Genomic DNA, 19,974 nt, shown 5'->3' on the forward strand with positions numbered 1-19,974 from the left:
TTGTATTTTTAGTAGAGATGGGGTTTCACCATGTTAGCCAGGATGGTCTCGATCTCCTGACCTAGTGATCCGCCCGCCTCGGCCTCAAAAGCTTTTAAAATAAGTTTCTCCTATCAAACTTCTGTTCAGTCATGCATTTCCTGTGTACATCATTATCACACAAACCCTTCGGCCTTCTCTGAAGTTTTGTCTCTGGGGAAGCCCTGTTTGTCCTTGCTGACAGCTTTCCAAGCTGCTTGTTCTCATTTCCACTTACAGCTCATGCGTTCCTGTCACATATGCACCCTTAATTTGAAATTCTCTAACTTATTTAAGACTTGGTTTCTGACCAGGAACCAACCTCTCTTAAACCTCTACTGTCTTATCACTTTTCTCAGTCTCCCTAGAAATTGGCTTTCTTGGCTGAGCGTGGTGGCTCACGCCTATAATCCCAGCACTTTGGAGGTTGAGGTGGGCGGATCACAAAGTCAGGTGTTCAAGACCAGCCTAGCCAACATGATGAAACCCTGTCTCTACTAAAAATACAAAAATCAGGCCTGGCACGGTGGCTCACGCCTGTAATCCCAGCACTTTGGGAGGCCAAGGAGGGTGGATCACCTGAGGTCAGGAGTTCGAGACCAGCCTCACCAACATGGAGAAACCCTGTCTCTACTAAAAATACAAAATGAGCCAAGCAAGGTGGCACACACCTGTAATCTCAGCTACTTGGGAGGCTGAGGCAGGAGAATCGCTTGAACCGGGGAGGCAGAGGTTGCAGTAAGCCGAGATCGCACCATTGTACCCCAGCCTGGGCAACAAGAGCAGAACTCCCTCTAAAAAAAAAAATTAGCCGGGCGTAGTGGCGCTCACCTATAATCCCAGCTACTCAGGAGGCTGAAGCAGGAGAATCTCTTGAACCAGGGAGGTGGAGGTTGCAGTGAGCCGAGGTCATGCCACTGCACTCCAGCCTGGGAGACAGAGCTAGACTCCGTCTCAAAAAAAGAAAAAGAAAAAAATTGGCTTTATTTGTGGAGGAGCCATTTTTCACGAAGAAACCATTGTTTTCCTCATTTATGTATTACCAGTATATATGTGATGGCACACAGCGTTGAGATGTGCAGGCTGAAAGGTGGCCAGGCAGACTCAGAAGCCAAGTGTCTCTTCCTACTCCCAGCATGGCAATGCACTGCCCACAGTGGTGCTTAGAGGAGCCAGTTCTGTGTTCTAGACTTTCAGTCACAGCTTCCGTGGGGTGAAATCCTGGAGTGTTAAATCCTTCCATTCACGAGGCTCTGCTGCATTCTACCCATAGCTGGAGCCCTGGGCCTGCAAAATCCTTAGCTTGCGGGAGTCTGGACTTGCTCTTGCAAGTTGGGAGTCATTAAAGACTTTAACTGAAGAGGTGCTTGCCAGTATTGCTTTAGAAAGATGCCCAGCACCCATGGGGAGTAAGGATTGGAAGGGAGGGGATTGAATTGAGAGGCATTGCCATAATCCTTGTTAAAGGTAAAGAAAAGCAAGGCAGGCCGGGCACGGTGGCTCAATCCTGTAATCCCAGCACTTTGGGAGGCCGAGGCGGGCAGATCATGAGGTCAGGAGATCGAGACCATCCTGGCTAACACAGTGAAACCCTGTCTCTAAAATACAAAATACAAAATAAAATACAAAAACCCTGTACTAAAAATACAAAAAATTAGCCGAGCGTGGTGGTGCGTGCCTGTAGTCCCAGCTACTTGGGAGGCTGAGGCAGGAGAATGGCGTGAACCCGGGAGGCGGAGCTTGCAGTGCGTGGAGATCACGCCACTGCACTCCAGCCCGGGTGACAGAGCGAGACTATGTCTCAAAAAAAAAGAAAGGCAAGGCAGAAGGAGAGGCTGGGTTTCTGGGCTACTTAGGGGGTGGGAGATCAAGAGGGCGTTTGTTTTGCCTGGATTACTGGGAGTAGCGCTGTGCAGGGGGAGGGCAAAAATTGCGAGTAACCCTGATTCCCAGATTGGCTGGCGAAGTGGTCAGGCTGCTCTTGAGATAGAGGAGAGCAGGCTGTTGGGGAGGCAGAGCTCCCAGCTGGAGGCACCTGCCATACCTTAGGGGGCTCAGCAGGATGTCAGGGGGATCAGCAGGGCATCAGGCATAGTCTAAATGACTTTGAGTTGCAAGAGCTATCCCTGTCTACAGCCAGAGTCAGCAAACTAGGCCACGGAGCAAAATCAAAGATATTTTATAGGGACTTACGTGATGAGAAAAAAACATATTTTCACAACTTTTTAGTGACAAAATTTAAAATATAAAAACATGGCCGGGTGCAGTGGCTCACGCCTGTAATCCCAGCACTTTGGGAGGCCAAGGTGGGCGGATCACGAGGTCAGGAGATCGAGACCATTCCGGCTAACACGGTGAAACCCCGTCTCCGCTAAAAATACAAAAAATTAGCCGGGCGTGGTGGTGGGCGCCTGTAGTCCCAGCTACTCAGGAGGCTGAGACAGGAGAATGGTGTGAACCTGGTCAGCAGAGGTTGCAGTGAGCCGAGATCGTGCCACTGCACTCCAGCCTGGGCAACAGAGCGAGACTCCATCTCAAAAAAAAAAAAAAAAAGTAATAGGCTGGACACAGTGGCTCATGCCTGCATGGTTGTAATCCTGGCACTGTTGGAGGCTGAGGCAGGGGGATCACTTGAGTAGGCACCTGTAATCCCAGCTACTCAGGAGGCTGACGCAGAAGAATAGCTTGAACCCGGGAGATGGAGGTTGCAGTAAATCGAGATCATGCCACTGCACTCCAGCCTGGGCAACAGAGCAAGACTCTGTCTCAAAAAGAAAAAACAATTTAAGAATTGGCCAAGCATGGTGGCTTATGCCTGTAATCCCAGAACTTTGGGAGGCTAAGGTGGGCGGATCACCTGAGGTCAGGAGTTCGTGACCAGCCTGCCCAACATGGTGAAACTCTGTCTCTACTAAAAATACAAAAAATAGCCAGGCGTGATGGTGGGGGCCTGTAATCCCAGCTACTCAGGAGCCTGAGGCAGGAGAATCACTTGAACCCGGGAGACAGAGGCTGCAGTGAGCCAAGATTGCACCACTGCACTCCAGCCTAGGTGACAGAGCGAGACTCTGTCTGAAAAAATTAAAAAAAAAAAAAAAAAGCCAGGCAGGGTGGTGAGTGCCTGTGGTCTCAGCTACCCAGGAGGCTGAGGTGGGAGGATCACGAGCCTAGGAGTTAGAGACTTCAGTGTTTGCGCCACTATACTCCAAACTTGGTGACAGAGAGAGACCCTATCTCAAACAACAACAACAACAAAAACAGTAATAGTTGAGTACAGTATTCTGGTAATATAAGTGCACTAATGAGAGGCATGAAACTCTTGAGGTTCTAAGTTTGTCACCTGAGGTGCACATGGTCATCTCTAAGGCCATTCTTTGCTCATGGTCATATAAAAACAGGTGAAATTTTGTTTTGTGTATTTTACCATAATAAAAATAACTTGGGGCCAGGCGCAGTGGCTCATGTCTGTAATCCCAACACTTTGGGAGGCCGAGGTGGGTGGATCACTTGAGATCAGGAGTTCGAGACCAGCCTGGCCAATATGGTGAAACCCCATCTCTACTGAAAATACAGAAATTAGCTGGGGATGGTGGCACCTGCCTATAACTGTAATATCCCAGCTACTCGGGAGACTAAGGCGGGAGAATCACTTGAACCCGAGAGGCAGAGGTTGCAGTGAGCCAAGATCACGCCACTGCACTCCAGCCTGGGTGACAAAGCAAGACTCCATCTCAAAAAAAAAAAAAAAGAACGGGAAAACAGTACAAAAACAGGAGGTGAGCCAGATGTGATCAGCAGGTCATTGTTTGCTGACTGTAGTCTAAAGTACCGGTTTGGTTGTTCCATGTGCTTTTCATCTGCCTGGTCCTAGGAATCCAGGTTTCCCTGAGAGAGGGCCACCTAACTCGATGCTACACTGCTTTTTTTTTCTTTTTTTTCAGTAAAGACAAGGTCTCATTATGTTTCCCAGATCTCACACTCGTGGGCTCAGGCAATTCTCCCACCTCAGTTTCCCAAAATGCTGGGATTACAGGCATGAGTCACCACACCTGGCTTAGCTGCCACACTTCTGAGGCAGGGGTCTTCATAAGCTTACTGCTTGGCCCACTGTGCTCCTGGGAGAAGCTGTTGAAATCCCTACTTTGGTCAGAAGGAGTTTGGCACAGAGGAGGCATTTGATTTTTAGCACACAGGCATTATGTGAAAAGACTGATAACATTGTCATAGGGGTTTTTCCTTTTTAAACGTTTTCTTTTTTGTGAACTTTTATCCAAAGATTGAAAGAAGCTATAAGTACAAGTAAAGAACAGGAAGCAAAGTACCAGGCCAGCCACCCAAACCTTAGAAAGCTGGATGATACAGGTAAGTGGATACCTGTGTGCACAGCCACATTTGAATTCTTGGGGGAGACCTCTAGGTTTGGCGTTGGTCCTTGGGGGGCAGTGGCAACCTCTCTGGGGAGGTGGGCAGGGGCCCCAGCTGCTGGCATCACCCATGCTAGCCAAAGGGCCTTAGGGACCCCGCATGCTCTTGCGGAGCTGGGGGTGTGCATTATGATGGGGCTCCTCCTTCTCTCCCTCCCTCCCTCCATGGAGAGGAGAACAAGGAAGTGAGGGCCTGCATTCCATTGAAAATGAGCCTGCCCGGCCAGCCTGGTGCAGTAACACACGCCTGTAATCCCAGCACTTTGGGAGGCCAAGCTGGGTGAATCACCTGAGGTCAGGAGTTTGTGACCAGCCTTACTAATAACGTGGTGAAACCCTGTCTCTACTAAATACAAAAAAATTAGCCAAATGTGGTGGCACATGCCTCTAATCCAAGCTACTTGGGAGGCTTGGACAGGAGAATCACTTGTATCTGGGAGGCGGAGGTTGCAGTGAGCTGAGATCACGCCACTGCACTATAGCCTGGGCAACAAGAGTGAAACTCTGTCTCAAAAAAGAAAATGAGCATGCCCATCATTGGTTCCTGCCTGTGTCATTCTCAATTGTTCCAGCAGTAAAAAGCCAACTGCAGAAAAACCCCTTGGTAAGTAGAATACTGGCCCCCCAAAGCTGTCCACGTCCTAATCCCCAGACCCCGTGAGTGTGTTAGGTTATATGGCAAAGGTGGAATTACAGTTGCAGATGGAGTTACAATTGCTAATCAGCAAGATGGGGAGATTATCCTGGGTTGTCCAGTTGGGTCCAGTGTCATCACAAAGGTCCCTTTTAAGTGGAAAGAGAAGCAGGAGAGAGAGCAGCAGAGTCAGAGATCTGAAGATGCTGCTGGCCTTGAAGATAGAGAAAGGGGCCCACCTGCCAAGGTACACAGGTGAACTGTAGAAACTGCAAAAGGTGAGGAATTAGATTCTTCCCAAGAGCTCCAGAAGGAGTGCAACCCTGAGGACACCCCGACTCAGCCCAGTGAGACCCATGTTGGACTTCTGACCTCCAGAACCGTAAGACAAGTTTGTGGTCATTTGTCACAGCATTAGTGAGGGACTAATACAGCCTCCAGCCCAAGCAGAAGGAGCAGCAGCCACATGGACAAGGTGTGCAGGACAGTGTTGATCGAATCATTCCACTTCTATCAAGTGATAGGCCCAGAAACATCCCTTATCTGGAAAGGAATTTAGGGCTCCTGGGGCCTCCTCCATAGGCCCCCACAATAGCCAGGTACATTGAAATTGGTGCTAGAAACCAAAGGCTTACTGTGCTGCCTTCAAGAAAACGATACACCATGGAAGCTCTGGAACCCACCATGGTTGTGGTTGATGCAGCTGAGGAGAGCCCAGATGGAGGAAGAGCAGGGAGCAGGAGAGACTAACATCATCAGCACAGTTCATTCTGGAAAGGCAAGTGGAGGAAGTGAGTGTAAATTGAAAGGCAAGGGCTGGGAAAACCGGCCTCATCACACCCTGGAGAAGGGGCACAGGACACTGCACCCAAGACACAATTTTAAGGAATTAAAGAGAGTTTTCATTTGTGCAGTACATATTAACTTAAAAGACTGAAGAAAAAATCGACACAGTTTGCAGAATGGTTTCAGTTGGTTGGTGCTGGAGGAAATGTGCTAAGTCTAGAAAGTGAAGTTTCCCTGAAAGAGATAAACCGGGATGACAGGGCTTTTCCGTGTGCGTTTAGAAACTGAAGTTCATTCAAGCCAAGAAAGATAATTTTAAAAAAGAAGAAACTAAAAGTTCAAGGAAGATTTCTTGTGGCAAATGTGCATTATTTAACTTTTTTTTTTTTTTGCGTATTTGTTTCAAGTGCAAAGATAGTGTAGAAATAAATTTCAGAAAGAAACGAAATTACCCGTAATTCCATTTATGTAACGTAACAATTTGTATTTTTATACTTTGTCCACAGACTGTGTAGTTTTGCATTATTGCAGTTCCACTTCTGTATTGTCACTTGTGTGACTCTGTCTTTCCTGAGCTTGTGCACCAGGAGTTAGGTGACCCTTAATTTGAGGGTGTTTGATCTCCCAAGTACTGAGGGAAAGTGAGAACCCTCTCCTACCCCGTGGAAGCGTCTCTTCTTCTGGCCCATGAGCCTGCGCTGTGCTCCTCCCTCATCCCTCTGGATAGCCTCAGAACCAACCCCTTCATTCCTTCCACCCATTTTCCAGATGAAATTGTTTTGGGTGTGTGAAGCAGCATTTGAAGGAATGTCAATTAACCGCTCTCCTGGTGTTTCCTTCTAAACTTAGACCCTGTCCCCAGAGGGGCTGGTTCTGCCATGAGTACTGATGCTTACCCAAAGAACCCACACCTTCGAGCCTATCACCAGAAGATCGACAGCAACCTAGGTAAGACTGAGCGCCACACCAGCTTCTGTAAGCCACTGTCCTTCAGGCAGCTTACGCCAAGCATAGCCCCTGCATGAGCATCCTCCAGCTTCAGTTCCCTCACCACACATCACATCCCACGCCAAGCTGGGTCCATCTTGCCACCTCACTGTCTCTGGAATCTCTCCACTTCTCACCATTTCCTACTTCTAGCCCAGCCGAGCCCTCCCCACCTCTCACTTTCATGAACAGCACCAGGGACCCAGGAGTCCCTGAGAGGCCATAAAGTGTAGCCTGGACGTGACCGCTCACTTCATCTTCCCACCTGGCCACTCAGAGCCCTGTTTTCCTCCTTGTGAAATGGGCTACCTCTGAGAACAGTGGAAAGGTTACCTGAGCCAGAAAGTGCCTGGGATGGTAAGAGTTAGTGCTCGTGTTGCAATTGGCACTTTGGCCACACAGCCTCCAGCATGATGTTTCAAAACAGAAGGGTGTGCAGGGGGCCGGGCGCAGTGGCTCACGCCTGCAATCCCAGCACTTTGGGAGGCCAAGGCGGGTGGATCACCTGAGGTCAGGAGTTCAAGACCAGCCTGACCAACATGGTGAAACCCTGTCTCTACTAAAAATACAAAAATTAGCCGGGCGTGGTGGCAGGCGCCTATAATCCCAGCTATCGGGTGGCTGAGGCAGGAGAATCACTTGAACCCGGGAGGCAGAGGTTGCAGTGAGCCAAGATCGCACCATTGCACTCCAACCTGGGCAACAAGAGCGAAACTCCACCTAAAAAAAAAAAAAAGAAGAAGTGAGGGGTATATTCTTCCAGAACTCTCTCATGGAACCCCACACACTCACAGTGCAGTCCAGGCTCTCTTTGGCTGCCCTAGTCCCTTCTGCCCTCATCACCTGCAGGCTCATGTGGGATTTCTGATGTGAGTTCTTTCTGCCTTGTGGCCCCTATCTGCCTGGATGGGCTCCCCCGACTCTCTGCAGGCTGGCTCCTTCTCTTTCTGTCAGTCTTGCATTAGTATGGCCTCCTCTCCCTGTCTCTCAGGACCCTCGTGTTTCCAGGGGGCTGCCCTGGCCGTTTGTGATTGTGTATCTGCTGGTTTGCCTGCTGTCTTCCCAATCAGACTGTAGATTCCAGGACAGCATGGGAGTGTTTCCATTTTGTCACTACTTTGTATCTGGGGCCCAGCAGGCAAGCACTTAGTGATTATTTTTTGTTTTGTTTTGTTTTGAGACGGAGTTTTGCTTTTGTTGCCCAGGCTGCAGTGCAATGGTGCAATCTCAGCTCACTGCAACCGCCGCCTCCTGGGTTCAAGCGATTCTCCTGCCTCAGCCTCCCGAGTAGCTGGAATTATAGACATGCACCACCATGCTCAGCTAATTTTGTATTTTTAGTAGAGATGAGGTTTCTCCTTGTTGGTCAGGCTGGTCTCGAACTCCCGACCTCAGGTGACCCGCCTGCCTCGGCCTCCCAAAGTGCTGGGATTATAGGTGTGAGCCACTGCGCCCTAGCCAGTGATTATTTTTTGAATGGAAAAGTCAGTTACTTGAAATTCAAGTAGGTGTTGGCCTGTGGGCAGTTCTGTGAGTTTATTCTAAGTAGTGTCTCAGACTTGCTGCCTCCTCCTACCGCTACTCCCTGAACAGAAATCTCCCCCGTGGTGACCTGGGTCACCCTGTCAGTCTCCCAGCACCTGTTAGGAGTTGGCAAAGTGTAGGGGACAAATAATAAAATCCTCCCCTGCTGTAAAGGTATCTAGTGGAAGGCAAAACTGAAACCCATGAAGATGCACATGGAGTGTCTGTGCACGGGTTTTCTCCTGCTTGCTGTCTGGGAAGCCCCAGACAGCTGCCACCTCCTTCTATGCCCTGGACTCTGTCCTCCAGAGCCAAAGACTTCTCTGAGGCAGAAGGTGTGTCTGCCCAGATCTAACCACTCCAGAGAAGCCCAGAGAGGCGTGAAAGCCCTTTGTCCTTCACTGCGAGAAAGGGAGTGGTTAGGGCTAGTGGTATGGTTGGTGCCTGCTGGCAGAAGTGGGAGAAGGGACTTTGAGGAAGGATACTGCATTCAGAGGCAGGAAGAAGTGCTGAGTACTGCCCGCCACTAGGAGGTGCTGAGGGTGCACAGTTGGCACTGTGGACGGGCAGCTGGGCAGGTCCCGGCAGGACGCAGTCTAGAGTAGGAGGTGGGCCTGGGCAGAAGGGCGAGTGGCTAGTTCAGAGCTCAGCCCTCTGGCCCTGCTGACACAGGCCAGGCCAGTCCACTCTGGTGGGGCAGGGAGTGTTGCCTTTGTTCACACTCTTCCCGTCTTAACGCCATCTCCCTGCTATTTCAGGATCTCAGGCAAGCTCTCTGGACTCCAGCGCCCTGGCCTGGTGGTTTTACATTATTACACATTTTATCTCAGCCTCTCTGTTTGCTTATCCTTTGCTGCCCTGGCTGCCAGTGAGCTTCCTCCTGAGGCCTGAGGCAACCACAGGCTCTGCTCTCCATGGAGCACGAGGCCATGAATTTTAGTAAGCTTAAGAAGCAAAGAGCTGAAGACTTATCTTTTTTTTTTTAATTTTAATTATACTGTTTTTCTCTTTCTTTTCTTTTGTTTTTTAGAGATGGAGTCTCGCTTTGTTGCCCAGGCTAGTCTCCAACTCCTGGGCTCAAGTGATCCTCCCACCTCAGCCTCCCAGAGTGCTGGGATTACAAGCATGAGCCACTGTGCTTGACCTGAAGACAATCTTTTTATTTTTATATTTTTTAATTTCTTTCTGAGAGTTTTACTCTGTCGCCCAGGCTGGAGTGCAGTGGCGCAATCTCAGTTCACTGCAGCCTCTGCCTGCTGGGTTCAAGCGATTCTCATGCCTCAGCCTCCCAAAGTGCTGGGATTACAAGCATGAGCCACTGTGCCTGACCTGAAGACAATCTTTTTATTTTTATATTTTTTAATTTCTTTCTGAGAGTTTTACTCTGTCGCCCAGGCTGGAGTGCAGTGGCGCAATCTCAGCTCACTGCAGCCTCTGCCTGCTGGGTTCAAGCGATTCTCATGCCTCAGCCTCCCGAGTAGCTGGGATTACAAGGTGTGCACCACCATGCCCAGCTAATTTTTGTATTTTTAGTAGAGACGGGGTTTCACCATGTTAGCCAGGATGGTCTCGATCTCCTGACCTCAAGTGATCCACCCACCTCGGCCTCCCAAAGTGCTGGGATTACAGGCATGAGCCACCACACTCAGCCTATCTTTTTATTTTATTTTTTGAGATGGAGTCTTGCTCTGTCGCCCAGGTTGGAGTGCAGTGCATTGATCTCAGCTTACTGCAACCTCCTCCTCTCAGGTTCAAGTGATTCTCTTGCCTCAGCCTCCTGAGTAGCAGGGAATACAGGCATGCACCACCACATCTGGCTAATTTTTATATTTTTTAGTAGAGATGGGGTTTCACCATGTTGGCCAAGCTGGCCTCAAACTCCCGACCTCATACGATCCACCCGCCTCAGCCTCTCAAAGTGCTGGGATTACAGGCATGAGCCATTGTGCCCGGCCAAAACTACCTTTTTAAAAAAACTGATTTTGGCCGGGCGCGGTGGCTCACGCCTGTAATCCTAGCACTTTGGGAGGCCAAGATGGGCGGATCACAAGGTAAGGAGTTCGAGACCAGCCTGGCCAATATGGTGAAACCCTATCTCTACTAAAAATACAAAAAAAATTAGTCGGGTGTGGTGGCGTGTGCCTGTAGTCCCAGCTACTCGGGAGGCTGAGGCAGAAGAATTGCTTGAACCTGGGAGACGGAGGTTGCAGTGAGCCGAGATCATGCACTCCAGCCTGGACAAAAGAGCAAAATGCTGTCTCAAAAAAAAAAACAAAAAACTGATTTTGCTTAGATTTGTGGTACCAGTGCTAAGGCTTTGTGTATCCTGATCCTTTTTCTCTTAGTGTTTTATATTTAATCTTGCAAGTAAGAAGGCTTACAAAGCACCACCTCTTCTCTCTCCTCTCTGGCTCTTTCCTGGCTGCTGTTCCTAGTAAAAAGGCAGAAAGCAGCCCTGGGCATATCTCCCTACCCCCAGCGTGCACAAACACACACACACACACACACACACACACACAGTCACAAACCTGGGAAAAGGCTTTACTCTTCACCCTGACAGAATCAATTAAGTCAAGACTCATCTCTGCAGTGGGTGCAGCCCCCCCAGGCAACACAGATCCCTGTCTCTCCCCCTTACCCACACCATCAAGAAGCATTTGCAGGTGCTGTGACTGTTTGCTCATGCCTGCATGTCATTTCCTCCTCCTGCAGATGAGCTGTCCATGGGACTGGGCCGTCTGAAGGACATAGCCCTGGGGATGCAGACAGAAATTGAGGAGCAAGATGACATTCTTGACCGGCTGACAACCAAAGTGGACAAGTTAGATGTCAACATAAAAAGCACAGAAAGAAAAGTTCGACAACTCTGAAGACAGACGGATTTCCACTCTATTGTGATGAAAAGATTTGAAAGATCTTTTTTTGAACTTCCAAGAAATTTCATTTACTATTTTAGTATGTAAATTAATGTGTGTTTGCAAATGTTATAATAGAGTAGGTCTTAAGACATTTTTGCTGTTATAAGGAAGTGTTTGTCCCACATTTTCCTAGGGTTAACACCTCACCAAGTTCTTCCAGCAAAATGCTTATTAGAGTTTTTGTCTGAGCACAGTAGCCTGGCCCTGCATATCTTGGGCGTTTGATTACCATGCTGGAATAAGAAGAGTTGCATTTCTCATTTTAATGAGCATATGGAAAGATGGGGACAGAATTTCAGTCTTGCAGCCATGAGCCTCTATTTCTCATTCCTAAGCCTTACCATGAGTCAGAGTGTTAAGGGGGCCTGTGAGCCAGTCGTTTGGTGGAGGAGGGTCCTTCCCACACCTTTGTTTAGGAGTTATCATTCACACACATACACACACACACACACACACACACTGAGCACATTATCTGTGATTCTTTCATCCTCCCAGAAAGGATCAGTGTTAGAATGGGAAATAGAGTGTGCCATCTTGCTCTTTTGTTGGCAGATGTCCCCGCTTCCCTCCAGCCCCCAATCCTTGGCATGTATATTAGTAGGAGGGCTTCACACCAGCACTGCTCACTGCGACTCCTGGAAATGTGTGGGGAATTGGGTGAGCCCCTCTTCCCCACGTGCTCTCATCTGTAACTCTCCATCTGTGATTTGCAACAGGTCTTCCACTGGCTCGAGGCTGCGAGGCTGACCGACAGGGGCGCCCAATAGAGTTTGTGGGAATGGAGTATCGCACAGATGCAGCTGCACAATGGTCTTCCTCCACCCCTCTGGGAATCACCATTAGGCAGGCCTCAGTAGGGCAAAATGTTTATTTGGTACCGGGGGTCTCCTGACCTGTCTAGCATTCCCACCCACTCTTCTGCACTTCTTGCAAGGTAACTTGAATCATCACTTATTTCTCTGCCACCTGGTTTTAGGACTGGCACTCTATAAATAATGCTGACTTTGTATAGAAGGATTTAGCTAAGGGGGCAAAAAGCCCAGATACCATTTTAACTGGCCCAGCTCATTTTCTCCTTTCATTTTACAAAAGAAATCATGGAGAAGCATCAATTAAAACTGATTTATTTATGTTGGTACATCCAACAAAATAGTTGGAGCCACAAGGCCCTTGTCTTTTTAAAAAACAAAATATTTTGAAGATGGTGAAAGTGACTGATTTTAATAATGAGATAGGTCACTTAAAATAACAGTGCCTTTGACCTTAAAACATGGCACTGGCCCATGTGACCTTTGCCATTTCCCAGTACTTCCCTTTACAGTCTGCAGCCTATAAACAGCGGTGTCTCAAAGCAAAGGAAACCTCCACAAGTGCTGCAACAGTGCATTAGTTTTTATGTAGCAATTTGTTTATAAAAATTCCCATCCCATAATGCATGACCTTCCTAAAAATATCCACAGCCTCCATAGGCAAGGTGAGCTTTCTGTGCTACCCACTGGTTAGATTCCAGCCACCTCAGGGATTCTGATCCATGTCATTAACGACCATCCCAGGGTGTGAGGGCCTGATTAAAGCTTATTGAACTAGACATTTGTTTATTAGATGAGCTCGGCATTATTATTTTCTCAATAACTGGTAGAAGGGAAATTTTAAACATAACACTCAACCCAAACAAAACTACTTCGTGAGGCTTTCAGCAAAAAGGCTGCTTAAAAGCATGAACCCGGGATGCAGAGCAGCTTTTGTGCACAGTTCCACTTACTGTAATTGTTTCTGGTTCTTTCCTCTAACACCTTCCATGTATGTCAACTTTTTATCACCGTCAGGCATAGACTCGTGGAGATTAGTCATTATAGCTCAGACCTAAGCTAATTATTTAAAATAAATACATGTAAAGGCCACTGCCACATTCTCAGCAGACTTCCACTTGCCTAATGAGATTAGTGATTCAACTGACTTGAAGCACAGTAACATCTTATTTTATGCACATTCCCTGTCTTTTGCTGGACTGATGAAGCCAGTCACCTGCCCTTCTCTGTTTTTTGGTTTTTTTTTTCTTAACCCCAGGTATATGGAAGGGGAGTTGCCTTCACTTTTCTGGAAATTTGTCTTCGTCTGACATATTAGAGGGCCTCGTTTTGTCCTGTTCTTGTTCAGACCCTCTCATTCTACGTCCTGTGCTGAGGGGACTGTCCTTAAGCTACAGGACAGCGAGCTGGTCCTTTCTGCCACTTCTTCCCCACTCCCATGCTCAGGAAGGCCTGGTTGCTGATGCTACTTTATAAATGAGTTGCTTGCATTTTCACAGAGAATGAAGGAAGACGTAACATGGCTCCAGAAACTTTTCACATGATGATTGGGATCGACAAAAAAATGCTACCCTCTAGACTAGACACATTTCATGGAGACAAGCAAAATGGTGCCAGGGCTGGGCTGACTGTGGGATGGGATTTGGTACTGCAGACAGATTTTGATTTCCACAGTTGAGCTGGAAACAAACTGTGCCTTCAAAAAATGACTTTTCTAACTTAAGGTTGGTTATATGTTAAGTGTGCTACTAACTTAAAAAATAGTGGCTGGGCGCGGTGGCTCATGCCTGTAATCCCAGTGCTTTGGGAGACCAAGGCGGGGGGATCACGAGGTCAGGAGATCGAGACCATCCTGGCTAACACGGTGAAACCCCATCTCTACTAAAAACACAAAAAAAATTAGCTGGGCGTGGTGGCGGGCGCCTGTAGTCCCAGCTACTCGGGAGGCTGAGGCAGGAGAATGGCATGAACCTGGGAGGCAGAGCTTGCAGTGAGCCGAGATAGCGCCATTGCACTCCAGCCTGGGCAACAGAGCAAGACTCCGTCTCAAAAAAAAAAAAAAAATAGTGCACTCTCTGGCCGGTCACGGTGGCTCACGCCTGTAATCTCAGCACTTCGGAAGGCCAAGGCAGGCGGATCACGAGGTCAGAAGATCGAGACCATCCTGGCTAACACAGTGAAACCCCGTCTCTACTAAAAATATAAAAAATTAGTCGGGCATGGTGGCGGGCGCCTGTAGTCCCAACTACTCGGGAGACTGAGGCAGAAGAATGGCGTGAACTCAGGAGGCGGAGCTTGCAGTGAGCCAAGGCGACAGAGCAAGACTCTGTCTCAAAAAATAAAAAATAGTGCACTGTCCTTCGAGAAAGTTTTCTAACATCTAGTAATTTGTAACTTAGAAGTGGAGTTGCCTTGTGGATGTCTTTTTTGCATTCTGTAGGAAATGAAACGTGAATTTAACTCGGGTTGCAAGAAATAAAAATGTCAGTGCATTTAAATTTCTCTTTAACCTCTTTTTGTGAATATGTAATTTTAAGTGTACACTATACCAATTTAGTAATAATCTTATACTTTGCCCATATGGGCCTTTTCTGCAGATTTTTTTTTTTTTTTTTTTTTTGAGATAGAGTCTCACTCAGTCACCCAGCCTGGAGTGCAGTGGCACAATCTCGGCTCACTGCAACCTCCGCCTCCCAGGTTCAAGCAATTCTGCCTCAGCCTGTCGAGTAGCTGGGGTTACAGGTGTGCACCACCATGCCCGGCTAATTTTTTTATTTTTTTAATACAGACAGGGTTTCACTGTGCTGGCCAGGCTGGTCTCCAACTCCTGACTTTGTGATCTGCCCGTCTCAGCCTCCCAAAGTGCTGGGATTACAGGTGACCTGTAGAATTTTAAAGTTACAAATGTTGTTCAGCGTCTTCAGCTCTGATGAATGCGGTGTCAGTACAAAATGATGAGCTAGAGCCGGGGCATGGTGGCTCATGCCAATAATCCCAGTGCTTTGGGAGGCTGAGGCAGGAGAATCTCCTGAGGCCAGGAGTTTGAGACCAGTCTGGACAACATAGTGAGACCCCACCTCTAGAAAAAATTTTTAAAAATAGCTGGGCCTCTAGTCCCAGCTACTTTGGAGGCTAAGGTGGGAGAATTGCTTGAGCTCAGGAATTCGAGGCTGCAGTGAGTTATGATCATGCCACTGCACTCTGGCCTGGGCAACAGAGGGAGACCCTGTCTCTAAAAAATAATAAACAAAATGATGAGCTAAGTTCGAGACCAGCCTGGCCAACACAGTGAAACGCTGTCTCTATTAAAAATACAAAAATTAGCCAGGCATGGTGGCATGTGCCTATAGTCCCAGCTACTCAGGAGACTGAGGCACGAGAATCACCTGAACCCGGAAGGCAGAGGTTGCAGTGAGCCGAGACCACACCACTGCACTCCAGCCTGGGTGACAGAGCGAAATTCCATATTTAAAAAAATTGATGAGCTAGTCATTAAAAGTGCTCATTATGGCTGGGCATGGTGACTCGCCTGTAATCCCAGCACTTTGGGAGGCCGAGGCAGGCAGATCATGAGGTCAGAAGATCAAGACCATCCTGGCTAACACGGTGAAACCCCGTTTCTACTAAAAATACAAAAAATTAGCTGGGCGCAGTGGCGGGCAGCTGTAGTCCCAGCTACTCGGGAGGCTGAGGAAGGAGAATGGCGTGAACCTGGGAGGCAGAGCTTGCAGTGAGCCGAGATTGCACCATTGCACTCCAGCCTGGGTGACAGAGTGAGACTCCGTCTCAAAAAAAAGGAAAAAAAAAAGTGCTCATTATGTGGGGATGGGATGGGCTCTTTAGTTCGAACTCTGTTTCAGAACAGCACTTTTCCTCCATGCCTTCAACTCAACAAATGACCATATTCCATCAAAATGTGAAGTTGTTTTTTTAAACAAATTTTGTCTCCTGTGTAGTTATTTCTTAGTGAGTTGGTGGAGGGGATCTTCCTCGTTGAGTCTTCATGCATATGGTCTTTGATGCCCGTTTAGCCCTACGAACTACCTTCTGTCCTGAAACCCTCTCATCAGTTTTCTGGTGTGTCTCCTAGCTCCCTACCCGCTCTGCAGCACTATCTAGACCAGGGCTCAGCAAATTTCTGTAAAGGGCCGGAGAGTCAGTGTTTCAGGCTTACAGGCCAAACCATCTCTATCTCTATTGCAGCTGCTCAGCTCTGCCATTGTTGCATAAAAGCAGCCAAAGATCCGGGCACAGTGGCTCACGCCTGTAATCCCAGCACTTTGGAAGGCCGAGGCGGGTGGATCACTTGGGGTCAGGAGTTTGAGAACAGCCTGGCCAACATGGTGAAACCCTGTCTCTACTAAAAATGCAGAAATTAGCCAATCATGGTGGGGTGCACCTGTAGTACCAGCTACTTGGGAGGCTGAGGCAAGAGAATCACTTGAACCCAGGAGGCAGAGGTTGCAGTGAGCCGAGATTGTATCACTGCACTCCAGCCTGGGTGACAGAGTGAGTTTCAAAAAATAAAGAATAAAAGCAGCCAAAGACAATACGTAAATAAGTGAGAGTGCGCGAGAGTGGCTGTGTTCCAAAGCTTTATTTATGGAGACTGAAATTTCACATAATTCACGTGATAAAATGCTATGAATTTTTTTTGTTTTTGAGACAGCATCTTATTGTAGAATCAAAAGGTCTGAGAAAGCATCTGTAGGTTAGGCTAGGCCATTTTGGAATTTTTTTTTTAATTATTATTTTTTTTTTTTTTTGAGATGGAGTCTCACTCTGTCTTCCAGGCTGGAGTGCACTGGCGCAATCTCAGCTCACTGCAACCTCTGCCTCCCACATTCAAGCGATTCTCCTGCCTCAGCCTCCCGAGTAGCTGAGATTACAGGCGCCCACCACCACGCCCAGATAATTTTTTGTAACTTTAGTAGAGACGGGGTTTCACCATGTTGGCCAGGCTGGTCTCAAACTCCTGGCCTCGTGATCTGCCCACCTCAGCCTCCCAAAGTGCTGGGATTACAGGTGTGAGCCACGGAGTCTGGCCCATCTTGGAAATTTTTATCTGTCAGTGGGCTAGCTCCCCGTGTCCCAAAAGCCACTCTGGTTTTAGTGGAATATCATCTTTATTTATTTATTTATTTTTAATTTTTTTGAGACAGAGTCTTGCTCTGTCACCCAGGCTGGAGTGCAATGGCGCGATCTCGGCTCACTACAACCTCCACCTTACGGGTTCAAGTGATTCTCCTGCCTCAGCCTCCTGAGTAGCTGGGATTACAGGCGCATGTCACCATGCCTGACTAATTTTTTGTATTTTTAGTAGAGACAGGGTTTCACCCTGTTAGCTAGGATGATCTCGATCACCTGACCTGGTGATCTGCCCGCCTTGGCCTCCCAAAGTGCAGGGATTACAGACGTGAGCCACTGTGCCCGGCCAAATATCATCTTTAAATATCATCATTATAAATAAGGAATGATGAGGATTTGAACCCAGGCAGTGGACTTTTCTGGGGAGACAAAGAAGTGGACATTACAAGCTGGATGCGGTGGCTCACGCCTATAATCCCAGCACTTTGGGAGGCTGAGGTGGGTGGATCACCTGAGGTCAGGAGTTCGAGACCAGCCTGGCCAACATTGTGAAACCTCGTCTCTACTAAAAATACAAAAATTAGCTGGGCGTGGTGGTAGGCATCTGTAATCCCAGCTACTCAAGAGGCTGAAGCAGGAGAATCTCTTGAACCCAGGAGGCGGAGGTTGCAGTGAACCGAGATCGCACCACTGCACTCCAGCCTGGGTGACAGAGCGAGACTCCATCTCAGAAAAAAAAAAAAAAAGAAGACATTACAGAGGAAGAAGCATAAGTGAAAAAAATCAAGGCGGCTCACATTTGGCATCTGCAAATAGGGAACTGGCGTTATGGGTTGTGGGTGGGAGATGACATGAAAGGTAGGCAGGATCTAATCTAAGAGGCCTTATGAGCCATACTGAGGAGTCAGAATATTGCACTTCAATGACAGGGAGGTACTGATGGAGTCTAAGCAAGCGAGTGACGTGACAAGATTCAGATTTTGAAAGATCATAAAGATGCATCACCGCATTATTTATAAAAGCAAATAATGGCTGGACGCGGCAGCTCTTGCCTGTAATCCCAGCACTTTGGGAAGCCAAGGCAGGCAGATCTCCTCAGGTCAGGAGTTTGAGACCAGCCTGGCCAACATGGCAAAACCCTGTCTCCACTAAGAATACAAAAATTGGCCAGGCGTGGTGGCAGACACCTGTAATCCCAGCTACTCGGGAAGCCAAGGCAGGAGAATTGCTTGAACCCGGGAAGCAAAGGTTGCAGTGAGCGAAGATCACACCACTGTGCTCCAGCCTGGGTGACAGAGCAAGACTCTGTCTCAAAATAAATAAATATAAATATAAATAAATAAAAGCAAATAATAAGCCTAGAAACAACCTGATTAGGAAGATGATGGAGTCAACTATGTTCACCCATAGCTGCAACAGACAATTGCATCTATGAAAAGTCTTCAAAGATAATGCTTGCAAGATTAACATAAAACATTATACGGTATGGTCCCAATTTTGTGGAAAAGCAAACCAATATGTGAATTTCAAACAAAAAAAATCACTCTTGCATCAGTGAGGAGGACAAGCTGGGAACAGAGTAAGGAAAAGACTTTGGTCATGGTCCAAGCAAGAATTGAAGAGGGGCCCAAACTAGAGTGGTGGCAGGACAGAAAGGGAGAGATGGGGCAGACTGCAGAGCACTGGGTAGGACAGGCTTTAGTGACCAACTCACCAATGTAGGATGACGTAGAAGGAGGAAGCGAAGATAGCACTCAGGCTTCTGGGCAAAGGAATTAGTAGACAGTGTTTTTCACAAAAGGAATACAAAAACAGGCCAGGCGTGGTGGCTCACACCTGTAATCCCAGCACTTTGGGAGGCCAAGATCAATGGGTGGGTGAATCACATGAGGCCAGGAGCTTGAGACCACCCTGGGCAATATGGTGAAACCCTGTCTCTATTAAAAATACAAAAAATTACCCATGTGTGGTGGCAAGCACCTGTAGTCCCAGCTTCTTGGGAGGCTGAGGCATGAGAATTGCTTGAACCCAGGAGATGGAGGTTGCAGTGAGCCAAGATTGCACCACCGCACCCCAGCCTGGGCAACAGAACAAGACTCTGTCTCAAAAAAACAAACAAACAAATAAACAACAACAAAAAAAACATGGCTGGGCATGGCAGCTCACACCTGTAATCCCAGCACTTTGGGAGGCAGAGGCAGGAGGATTGCTTGAGTCCACGTGTTTGAGACCAGCCTGGGCAACATAGTGAGACCCTGTCTTTACAAATAATCAAAAATTAGCCAGGCATTGTGGTGCATGCCTGTGGTCCCAGCTACTAGAGAGGCTGAGACAGGAGAACTGCTTGAGCCCAGGAAGTCAAGGCTGCAGTGAGCCATGACCATGCCACCCGGGCAAGAGAGTGTGACCCTGTCTCAAAAAAAAAAAAAAAAAAAAAAAGCACAAGCAAGTTTGGGGTTAGGGACATTGATGAACTAGGTACTGGACAGGTTAAGTTTGAAGACCTTTGGGACATCCAGATGGATCCCAGGTGCTGCACCAAAAGTTATGCACAAAACAGATCAGAATCCCTGCCCTCATGGAATGGACAGAGAAGACAATGAACAAGACAAGTAGAAAATTAATAGGCTGGGCGTGGTGGCTCACGCCTGTAATCCCAGCACTTTGGGAGGCCGAGGCGGGCAGATCACGAGGTCAGGAGATCGAGACCATCCTGGCTAACACGGAGAAACCCCGCCTCTACTAAAAACACAAAAAATTAGCCGGGCGTGGTGGTGGGCACCTGT

The 19,974-nt window shown here is 48.0% G+C and overlaps 1 protein-coding gene across 2 annotated transcripts in view; it reads left to right on the plus strand.

Annotated features, from left to right (window-relative positions):
• SNAP29 (synaptosome associated protein 29) overlaps positions 1 to 14,598 on the plus strand; it is a 35,272-nt gene extending 20,674 nt beyond the window's left edge. The window contains exons 3-6 of one of the 2 annotated variants that reach the window (XR_010156006.1): positions 4,295 to 4,380; positions 6,712 to 6,810; positions 11,086 to 11,328; positions 12,008 to 13,206. Coding sequence is in view for 1 of the 2 variants with exons in the window: in XM_514997.9 (XP_514997.2) it covers positions 4,295 to 4,380; positions 6,712 to 6,810; positions 11,086 to 11,243 (343 nt within the window). In the remaining variant the exon portion in view is untranslated. Of the gene's footprint in view, positions 1 to 4,294; positions 4,381 to 6,711; positions 6,811 to 11,085 lie in introns of both variants that reach the window. The other variant, XM_514997.9, reaches the window with a different exon arrangement.
• Positions 14,599 to 19,974: the final 5,376 nt, after the last annotated feature.

This window comes from Pan troglodytes, chromosome 23 (genome assembly GCF_028858775.2).
Source record: "Pan troglodytes isolate AG18354 chromosome 23, NHGRI_mPanTro3-v2.0_pri, whole genome shotgun sequence".
Lineage (NCBI taxonomy): Eukaryota > Metazoa > Chordata > Mammalia > Primates > Hominidae > Pan > Pan troglodytes.